At 41.2% G+C, this 10,974-nt stretch overlaps 1 protein-coding gene across 1 annotated transcript; it reads left to right on the plus strand.

Moving 5' to 3' along the window:
- Positions 1-9,074: 9,074 nt before the first annotated feature.
- ccr6b (chemokine (C-C motif) receptor 6b) lies at positions 9,075-10,169 on the plus strand (the record flags this gene model as incomplete). Its single annotated transcript, XM_080042744.1, has 1 exon — positions 9,075-10,169. The coding sequence occupies one exon, from the start codon at positions 9,075-9,077 to the stop codon at positions 10,167-10,169; it is 1,095 nt and encodes a 364-aa protein (XP_079898870.1).
- Positions 10,170-10,974: the final 805 nt, after the last annotated feature.

Here is a 10,974-nt window from a genome sequence, read left to right on the forward strand (position 1 = left end):
AGAGAGTGCGAGCAGGGGAAGATAAAGCAGGAGAGAGTAAGCCTGGTCCTACTTATAGCTGCGGGAGGGGTGTGCACCGGGACAACCTGCAGAGCGGGTTGCTTCACACTGCTTGAGACGTGTCCACACCGGTCGCGTGCGCCATCAGGTAGGAGGAAATATTAAAACCATTAAAAATCAACCACTTCAAAATAAAGTGTATTTATTTATCCAACTAATAACGCTGACACCCATCGGTTTACAAACACAGTGACTTAGAGAGTTAGAGACATGCTGTATGCCTACTACCCTAGGCAGCCTACTACATTACATTAGTGGCATAGGCTGCAATTTTAATGATCCTAACCTTTATAATGGGTAGGGCTGGAACAGGTGATTATATCATTATCAGCTATCTGACACTTTTTTGTGATTATTCAACAATTGTTTTGCTGCTTAAGATTTCCCCATTGTCCAAAGTTGCATATTTAAATTACTTGTTGACTCTGACCAGCAGTTGTTTTACATTTCTGATTATACTACATAGATAAATAGACAGACAGACAGACAGACAGACAGACAGGCAGATAGGCAGACGGACGGACGGACGGACGGATGGACGGACAGATAGATAGATAGATAGATAGATAGATAGATAGATAGATAGATAGATAGATAGATAGATAGATAGATAGATAGATAGATAGATAGATAGATAGATAGATAGATAGATAGATAGATAGATAGATAGATAGATAGATAGATAGATAGATAGATAGATAGATAGATAGTAGGGCAATAGCATAACCTGTTCGCATGTTTATGTAATCAAATTATTCAGTCAGAATGATTCACCAAAGGTCTTGACTCCCTCCACATGAAATGTATAAAGACAAATAAGGCCTGGCATCCAATGAATATGACATTAAGCTTGTTTCAGATGAAGAGCTGCTTGTATTTAAGGAACTGAGTATGTGCTGCATGAATGATAAGCTAAATGAAAAAGTGCAGAAACAAATAGTGAGAAAAAGACAGGCAAGTTTAAATAGGACTGCTAGGGGTGCAAAGGCAAATATTCCACTACTAGCCATCAATAAGTAACTGCTCTTGAAGTTCTTATCAGTACCTTTTCCGCTTAGTGCCATATTCCATCAGGCCTGAAACACATGTCAGCATTATAATACAAGCTTGTTGGAATTCTCAATGGGACTATGGGATCCACACTGATGGTCCAGGACCTGCCCCACCTCTCCTCTAGGGGATGGGAAGTTTAGGAACAGAGTTAAATCCAACTTAACTGTGTAACCCACTTGTGTTATTGTGTCACACACAATGCATGGGCCTCTTCCTTTTTAGAAAGAAAAAAAAATATTATTATTATTAAAATTATTTTGAAGGAAAACATTTTACTTTCAGCTTTTGCTTGGAGCAGGATCTGTCAAAACAACCTCCCCACTTGGTAAATTCATATTGCTTCTGTATTTGTACAGTGTGTGGGTATGGATGGGTGTGTGCGATTACTCTGTAGGGTTTTCTCTCTCTCAATTCAAGAGAACTTAGATGATAACAGTCCCCAACTGCATTCAAAGATGTCAGTGTTGAAAATTATGATATTAAGGGTTTTATTCTGACAATTAACAGGCTCCTAAGAATAAAACCATGTACTTTTAATCCTCTCATTTGGGGATTTTCATTCATTCACTCTGATCTCATTTTCATGTTCACTCACAAGGACTAGACATACACACTCATAGCAGGATCTACAGACATGCATTAAAGGTGAAGTCAGTGATTCTGGAGAAGTCTTGTTGTCAAAATCCCCTTTTGTAAAAATCAGCGAATATCTCCTCACAATACTACCACACGCACAGTGTATGCGCTGAAAAGAAATCCAGCCTAGGCTCTGTAAATGCGCAAGTTGCCATGGGCCCCCTTTGTTTACTTGTCTACAGATCCTAGGCTGTAACACCAGATTTTCTTTTGACAGACACACTATGGACAGGTAGCGGATCTTGAGGAGAATTTGCTTGATTTTGACAGTAAGTGATTTTGGACAACAAGCGTTCTCCTGAATCGCTTACTTTAGCTTTAATGGAGAAATGCCAAAGATCTGGGCCTGCTACCTGTATATCCTTGTGTATTTGTACAAAAGCATTTACAATATTAACCTATAAGTGAAAGCCAAAAATTATTGGATTCCATACGCAAAAGCTAATTTGCGATGATTTCACTCTCCTCACTCAATCCCAAATGACGGTGGGGGGGGGGGGGGGGGGGAGGGGAGGGTTTGCTTGTGGTGTAGTGGTTAGAGTTTTCCATCCTGTCTTTCGGTCTCACAGCCCATTCATGATCTACACGATGAAATAACAGCTTCATCTGCTGGTCATGTTGAGGAAAAGCAACTACAGTCACACAGGCTTGTCCACATTTATGTTCTGTATTGTCAAATAGCTATCAGAGACTGAACCAACTGCCACATGTTTAAAATGAAATTCAAATATTATTATTTCAAAACTAAGCCGATCTGTTCACATGAGTAATGCTCCTAAATGGACTTGGATAAAAACTGCATGGTTTATGTGACGTTGGATCAGAGAACATGTAGTATGCACATTTAAAACACAGGGCCCAGGATGCTGTTCACTCAATGTTCAGATCGATATAGAGTGTACAGCAGATGAGATGAGGATGATTTAAGGATTATTATTCTAAAGAAAAGATATGAAAGTGTAAACATTACTGATCTTACATAACAAATGGTCATGATACATTAGATTACTTTAAACTCCCTCCTCTCTTTTATACACCTAGGTGGCACAGTGCTAGCCAGTTATTTGTGTCCTCTAATGTACATGTCAGGCACTGTTACGAAAGTTAATGTTCAATTTCATGTGTCGATTGGATTTATCAGAAAATAGCATCATTATAGCCTTAACCAACCCTATGATGGGCTATCGGTTCACATCCAGGCTTCGAAAGCATTGCCATGATAGCTTGCACCTATTTTAGTACAGTATTTTATTGAGTAATTTATTTTAATGTGTTCTATGTGTGTGTGTATGTTGGATGTGAGTGGACCATCTGAGTCCTTAATAAAGATTATTATACACACATGGTTAACTCAGGAATCTCAAATGAAATAAACAATTCCAGGTCAGTTACTTTCCATTTGCAAAGTAATTACTGTATTCCAGGGCAAAAGTCCCCAGTAACTCACATCCATGCTTACTTTGTTCTGGCTGATGTTTGGGACGAAGGGAGACAACAAGGAAGTCACATGGCTGAAGAGCTGACCTATCATAGGCATGGTGGGCGTGGCTAATACATGAGTGACAGGTGATACAGGTAGGTTGACTTGGTAGAGGTGACATGTGATTTAACAGGATCAGTTTCTTTGGTGTGTTCTGTTGCTATCTATTTTAATATTGCAGTATCATTTCATGAATGTTTAGAGCAATTAATATAATGCTTTTTTAATTTTTTATTTCCTTAACTGTATCTTATTCATCAGACTGAGTTACTGTCTGATATGTGTTATACTGTGTCTTATATAATACTTTTTAATGTACCTTTTGAATTGTCCTCCTGCTCAGGCACTACAGGTGTAAAGAAACGGTTTACAGCTCACCCTGGCATATGAACATTGGTTGTACTGATGTTCATCAATGTGCATTGTCCCTGATTAATACATTTCAAATTTAAATAAAAAAATATAACCTGACACAGAACATTTTGATCGATGTCTTAGTGAGAAAAAAAAGATAAATAGCAAAAGGTTTATTAGGGTTTTACATTAACAGGAGAAATATGTAGAGCCTAAAATAACATTGACAGAAAAGGAAGGGTGACTTAGAGAGCCATGTCGAGTTTCATGTCTACATCCATCAGACGTATGAACAGTTGATTGATTTATCTATTTACACATACATTTTCAACATCATTCCTTTGAACTTTAACTCAACTACTAATTACTGTTCTATGTATTTATGTATTAATTATGTTTTCTATTGCCTACTCTTCATGTATTGTGCTTTGCAAGTTTGTTACCTATACTGACCAATGTTGGACTGCTGCTATGTGATGTGTGTGTGGCATACTGTGATGTGTTGAATATGTGAACTGTACACACTGATGCTGAATTGAATTGAATACTAAATGATGTGAGAAGAAGTTAGGCAGTGGTCATCTTGGAGGTGTGTTTGGGGTCGTTATCATGTTGGAATACTCCCCTGCAGCCCAGTTTACGAAGGTTGAGTGCATATGCTCAGCGTCATATCCAGAGGTTGGCTTTGGAAAAAAAGCCTATGAGTGCTGCCAGCATTGCTGAAGGGCTTGAAGGGGTGGGGGATCAGCTTGTCTGTGCTTAGACCATACACCACACACTGCATCATACTGGTCTGCATGGCTGTGGTCCCAGAAGGAAACCTATTCTAAAGATGATGCACAAGAAAGCCCACAAACAGTTTGCTGAAGTCAAGCAGACTACGGACATGGATCACTGGAATCATCTCTGTGGTCTGATCAGACCAAGATAAACTTATTTGGTTCAGATGGTGTTAAGTGTGGGGCGGCAACCAGGTGAGGAGTACAAAGACAAGTGCGTCTTGCCTACAGTCAAGCATGGTGGTGGGAGTGTCTTGGTCTGGGGCTAAATGAGTGCTGCCAGCACTGGGGAGCTACAGTTCATTGAATGTTAACATGTACTGTGAAATATTGAAGCAGAGCATGATCCGCAGGGTCGTATTCAAACATGATAACAACCCCAAACACATCTCCAAGACGACCACTGCCTTGCTACAGAAGCTGAGGGTAAATGTTATGGACTGGCCAAGCATGTCTCCAGACCTAAACCCTATTGAGCATCTGTGGGGCATCCTCAAACGGAACGTGGAGGAGCACAAGGTCTCTAATATCCACCAGCTCCGTGATGTCGTCACTCGTCATTAATGAGTGGAAGAGGATTCCAGTGGCAACCTGTGAAGCTCTGGTGAACTCCATGCCCAAGAGGGTTAAGGGAGTGCTGGAAAATAATGGTGGCCACACAACATATTGACACTTTGGGCCCAATTTGGACATTTTCACTTAGGGGTGTACTCACTTTTGTTGCCAGCACTTTAGACATTGTGTGTCGAGTTATTTTGAAGGGACAGTAAATTAAAACTGTTATACAAGCTGTACACTGACTACTTTACATTGTATCAAAGTGTCATTTCTTAAGTGCTGTCCCATGAAAATATATAATGACATATTTGAAGAAATGTGAGGGGTGTACTCACTTTTGTGAGATACTGTATGTTACACAAAGACTGGATATACCTTCTTATACCATAATCCAGTCTACTTGGCCGTTACCTCACCTTGACTCAAACTTGGATCTTGGTCTATATTTTGAACAATTGTAAACTCTTAATCCTTAACAGAAAACCAAATTATTCTCAGTTTGATATCTGTGGACTCAAACCTGATTAAACCAGCTGGGGAAACATTTACTTTTCTTAAAGATCTCCTATTATACTACTTTTCTGGTCTTAACTTCTTGTTAAAAACTGCTATAGAGCAACCTGACACGAATCACATCACAAAAAACCATGTAGATTTTTGGGACACTCTTCCTCTCACCCTAGCGAGCACAGCAGTCTCTCACCACACTTGGCTTTGTGCTTCTCCAGTCCGATTGGGTCTCACCGTTCTTTTGGAAAGGCTGCGGGCAATTCCCTACGGTCTCCATGGGGCACTTCTCAACTCGTCCTGGTTTGAGAGAATAAGAGAAGGTTTTTCGAGGTGATCACTCCAGTAACCCCGTAGAGGGTCCGAGAGGAATTCGTCCTTGGTCAGTCCTGGCTGGCTCGTCAAATGATGTGAGAAAGTTAGATCAGACTACATTAGCTGTATGAAGATTAAGCATGAGAGTTTAATTCAAATCAATGGTTTCTCGCGAGGATGTTTTTGTCGTGTACAGACAGAGCTTACAGTACGAAAAGATACTTCTTCAGGTGAAAACAGTCATTTTAAATCAACCACATGACACCATCTTTGACATGTGATTGGTTTACACTCAATCAATAGTGTACACAGGTTTCCTAAATAACACCGCAGTGTGTGTCTGAGGGTGGAGGGGGAGACAGTCTGAAGACAATAGGCTGGGTGTAGGTGTGGAATACACATAGTTCGTGGAGAGGGGGGGATTTGGAAGTTTCTTAATGCAGACACTGTTAAAACAGCAACAGTTTACAATGTTTCTTATTGCAGATATAAGCATTCTATAATTTGAGTCCGTAGATATACCATATTCAATATTTGCCATTACATAATTCTGAGCAAAAACCCAGGAGAGGTTGGAGGAAAAATGGAGATTCTGTTTATGTTTCAGTAAAAACACCTGTGTGCGTGTGCGTGTGTGTGTCTGTGTGTGTGTGTGTGTGTGTGTGTGTGTGTGTGTGTGTGTTTGTTCTTCCGCCCGCTCATGTGTGCAGAGAGCCAGCTTTCATTCTGTAGTTCTCTGATGAAGGGAGACTTGTTTTCTTCAAATCGACAGAGAAATTCAAAATAAATGTAAGCCTCCTCCTGTTCACAGACCACACAGGGGGAAATGTCCCTATACGTGCAGAATGAGACACTGTTATTCTGTCACCATCAGATAAGAGGATGTGTAGTGTGCACAGAGGTGGGCAGCAGACTCGGATGATGTTCAGATCAAAAGCAGAAGGGAGGGAGATGCACTCACACAACAGCACAGCACTGTGAGACTGTGGTTTTGGTTTAGGCTTTATCTTCTTCTTCTTCTTCTTCTTGGGAGAATGTTCTGAAGCGCTCAGTAATTGTGACTTAAAGGCCCCGGAGCTCAACTCTTTTCTTCACAAGCCGAGCAGCAGCTGGGGCACCTGGGAGGAATATTGTTTTCTTCTTCTTGTTTTAACCGAACAACATCAGACCAAGAGGATCAATACATGAACTGAGAGAGGATCTGCAGCGCTGTGAAAGGTATGAATGTCCTGGGCAGAAAATGTCAACGCTTACCTTTACTAATTCTGTATTGCAATTAAAAAAATTATAATTAACTGTAAAATATATTCAGGCATACCTTCAATATTCAGTCTAAGTGTGGAACTTTAATGAAATGTTTTTGTCATGCAGTGCGTGTGATACATTCTAAAGCTTGAAACAAGGCACTCCACTGATGAGTGTTGTGAGTTATAAGTTATAATACATTTTACGTTGGCTGATCGGTTACAAATATTGATCCGTTTCTAAGAGATTTAAAGGGCTTGAGTTTCACACACTCAAAAAAGGGGGAACACATTTACGGAACCATTAGTTCTGCAAAACATTATTTACAGTCAACCTTGACATTCTCAAAATGTGTTCTATACAATAGCACACGCCTACTATCGTCCTATTATCTTCCCAAACAGATCCGTGCAGAAACCCAATACCTTCCTCATCTACCAGTGCCACTACTCCACACTATATATAATATTACTTAAGTTATTTGTGAGAAGTGAAAGTGCTGAAAAGAGATATCATCATGCCGCCACGTTTGTTCCTTATTCATCACTGTGCTGTTCTGCATTACTGTGTATCAACAGTGGATTTATTTTAAGTGCACACACAGTACGGACAGGTAGCGGATAGCAAGGGGGATATTCACTGATGTTTACAATAAAGGGGATTCTGACAACAAGCTTTCTACAAAATTGCTGACTACACATTTAAAATTCATCTGTTGATGCAGAAAAATCACAAGAGGAAGATCTGGTGTTGCACATCACTGTATCACCTTATCTGCCTTTTGTCTTCCCACTTCCAGTAGGTGTTTACTGACCTGGTTCCATCACAGTCACCTTTCTGCACACTCACCCAGTATCCGCCATACATCTAAGATCCTGTCTGATAAGGAGCCTTTAAAGATCACACAAGCACACAGAGTGCAACCATGTGCAACCTTTGCACATGGTCTAAATGACCGAAATTGGGTCATTTACCCCCAGAGGAAGAGCTTAACTAGAACAATGGCTTTATTCAGTCATACTAGACAAAAAAAAGATGTGGTGTAGGAGTTTGTATACCCACTTCATGAAGGGTTGCACTGCACACTCAGCATATTTCAGTTTGGTAACAATGCGCAGTGTTAGGGAACTTTGTTTTGGGGGAATGAAGTGTAACCACTGGATGATTGTTTCCTCATTAAAATGTATGGCAACACTGTCCACCTGAGGGCCTTTCCTAATGATTAACCAGTGAAGACTTATTACCGATCTGTAAAAGAGGATGCATTCAGATAATTGACTTAGATAGGTAGAAATACCAGTCTGTAAAAGGCATGGCAAGTTTATTTATACAGCACAATTCAGACACAAGGCCATTCATCATAATGGCTAAATTTCAAGTAAAAGTCCTGCTTTTCAAATGTCACTTAAGCAGGGGTGTAAAGTAACTTCTCTAAGTAAATGCACTTTTTAGTCATTCTACTTCATGTTCATTTGACAGCGCTAGCTACCAGATACTTTGCAGATTGAAATATATTAATGCAAAATAGAATCAACTTATTCTTGATTAGGTAAATATAAAGGTGCATCTACCCAGCAATATATAAAGTGGCATATAATATGTTACATGTTAAAGTATCCAAAGTTATGTTCAAAAAATAATATTAAAATATAAATGATTCTGAAATGTCTGTTAATAAGTAATTTTGGTCCTTTAAGAATATTTTTATTATACGTCTCTTCTTGCTTTTGAATGCAGGACCTTTACTTGTTTATCTAGTCCATACAGGTTATGCATGTAATATCCTAACTGTAAATCAACTGGTTGCTATGGCCCTCATGCATCCAGTGGAAGTATTTTACTCTGAAATGTGGTGGAGTAGAAGTAAAGTAGTGTAAAAGGAAAAAACTCAATTCAGGTAAAAGTAGCTTGAGAGTGTGCTTACTTGAGTAAAGGTATTTAGTTATATTCCACCACGGACCTTTATTAAGGAAACCCCTGGTTTTAATGTGCTACCCGTTACACACCCCATTGGAAATATTTCTGATTATTTTGTTTTCAAGTATTTGCTATTTGGTGTAAATGCCAATCTTTTTCTTCTTCTCCAGATGGAGGACCCGACGGACATTCCAGACTATTATTATGGTTCAGAAGTAACTGACCCATATCCAGAGCTGTGCAATTTAGACCTTAACCCCTCGGAGGTCATCACCCAAACCTACATCCACTCCATCATCTGTGCCTTTGGCCTGGTCGGCAATGCCCTGGTCATTGTGACCTACATATTCTACAAGAAAACCAAGACCATGACAGACGTCTACCTCTTCAGCGTGGCCTTGGCAGATCTGATCTTTGTGGTAGCCCTGCCCTTTATCATTTACAACGAGCAGCATGGCTGGTTGATGGGTCAGGTGGCTTGCAAAATACTGAGGTCAGCCTACAGCATCAACCTCTACAGTGGCATGCTCCTGCTCGCGTGCATTAGCGGCGATCGCTACGTGGCTATAGTCCGAGCTAGGAGATCCTTTGGCACTCGCTCACGCACTCTGATCTACAGCCGCCTCATCTGCCTGGTCGTCTGGGTGTTTGCACTGACTTTGACTCTGCCCACGCTCATCTACACCGAGCTCTACGAAGAGTACGATCTGACGACCAACTCTGTCACCATGATGTGTCAGCTGTCGTTCAGCAAGTACGAAACAGCCAAGCTAATGAAGGTGCTGGTCCCGAGCCTTCAGATGGCCATCGGCTTCCTGCTGCCTCTGTCCGTCATGGTGTTCTGCTACTCCTCTATCGCGTGCACCTTGGTGAGAGCGCAGAGCAGACAGAGGCAGAAGGCCATCCGTGTGATCCTGGCCGTTGTGGTGGTTTTCATCGTGTGCCACCTTCCCTACAACATGGCTCTGCTGGACCACACCCTGTCTCTTTTCAAGGAGAGGAGTTGCGAGGCGGAGAAGATTAAAGTTCAGGTTCTGGCCATCTCCAGGAGCGTGGCCTACCTCCACTGCTGTCTCAATCCCATCCTCTATGCCTTCATCGGGGTCAAGTTCAGGAGCCACTTCAGGCAAATCATACTGGACCTATGGTGCTTTGGAAAAAAGTACATCTCCAATGCTCGAGCGTCACCCAGGACGTCTGATTTCTGCATCCCAGGCCGCATGTCTTTAGATGGCTCCAACAACATGTCGTCATTCAGTGTGTGACACTGCAGTGGTACAACATGCCAATGATTCAGCAGCCTTCAGCATACGTAGAGGTGAAGGCCTCCATCAAGAATTTGCTTCAATAAAACACCCAGGGATTTTGAAATTTGGCCAGACCTTAGCAAGTAACTTGCAATATCATGCAATATTGTAGGATCTTGACTTTCCACACTGTCCTAGAAGGCTAAGATTAGATAGTTAGTCACTTGTCTAGTATTCTGACTGTCAGTCCACACAGTAGGTCAAACTCAGAGAATGTTGGATCCTACATATTTCATCATGCAACTAATATAATCTTTTTCTAAGAAACATCCTATCTGGTATTTCAAACTCCATGCTCCAAGTTTGTAACACAGGCTCCCTCCTAACAATCAAGTCAATTAGTGTAACTAACTCTTAATCACATACACCTATGTAGACTTCTCAAGCAAAATAAGCACAGGTGTACCTTAATGATTGCTCCATTCCATTTCCAACTGACCCTTACAGCTTGGTGTCCGGTAGTCTGGCTTGACCACTTCCGCCAGCGTCTATTAAGCGCTGGCGTCGGCAAACAACGCTATGCCTCCATTGGCTGCTTCCCGGGGTTAGCCCCGCCGTAGATGATTGTGATTGGTTTAAAGAAATAAAAACAGGCCAGCCCAGTTTCCCCCCCGAATAGACGGCTCTAAACGGAGTGCTTCCAGACCATACTACTTGCTGTAGTTTGGTCTGGCTTTGCGAGACTAGGTGTCCGGTGACCTTTGTATACTTATAAATGAAAGGAAAGGAAAAGCCAGAATGCCAATGTATTTGCTGATGACAT

This window comes from Ammodytes marinus (assembly GCF_949987685.1).
Source record: "Ammodytes marinus genome assembly, chromosome: 15".
NCBI classification, from domain to species: domain Eukaryota; kingdom Metazoa; phylum Chordata; class Actinopteri; order Uranoscopiformes; family Ammodytidae; genus Ammodytes; species Ammodytes marinus.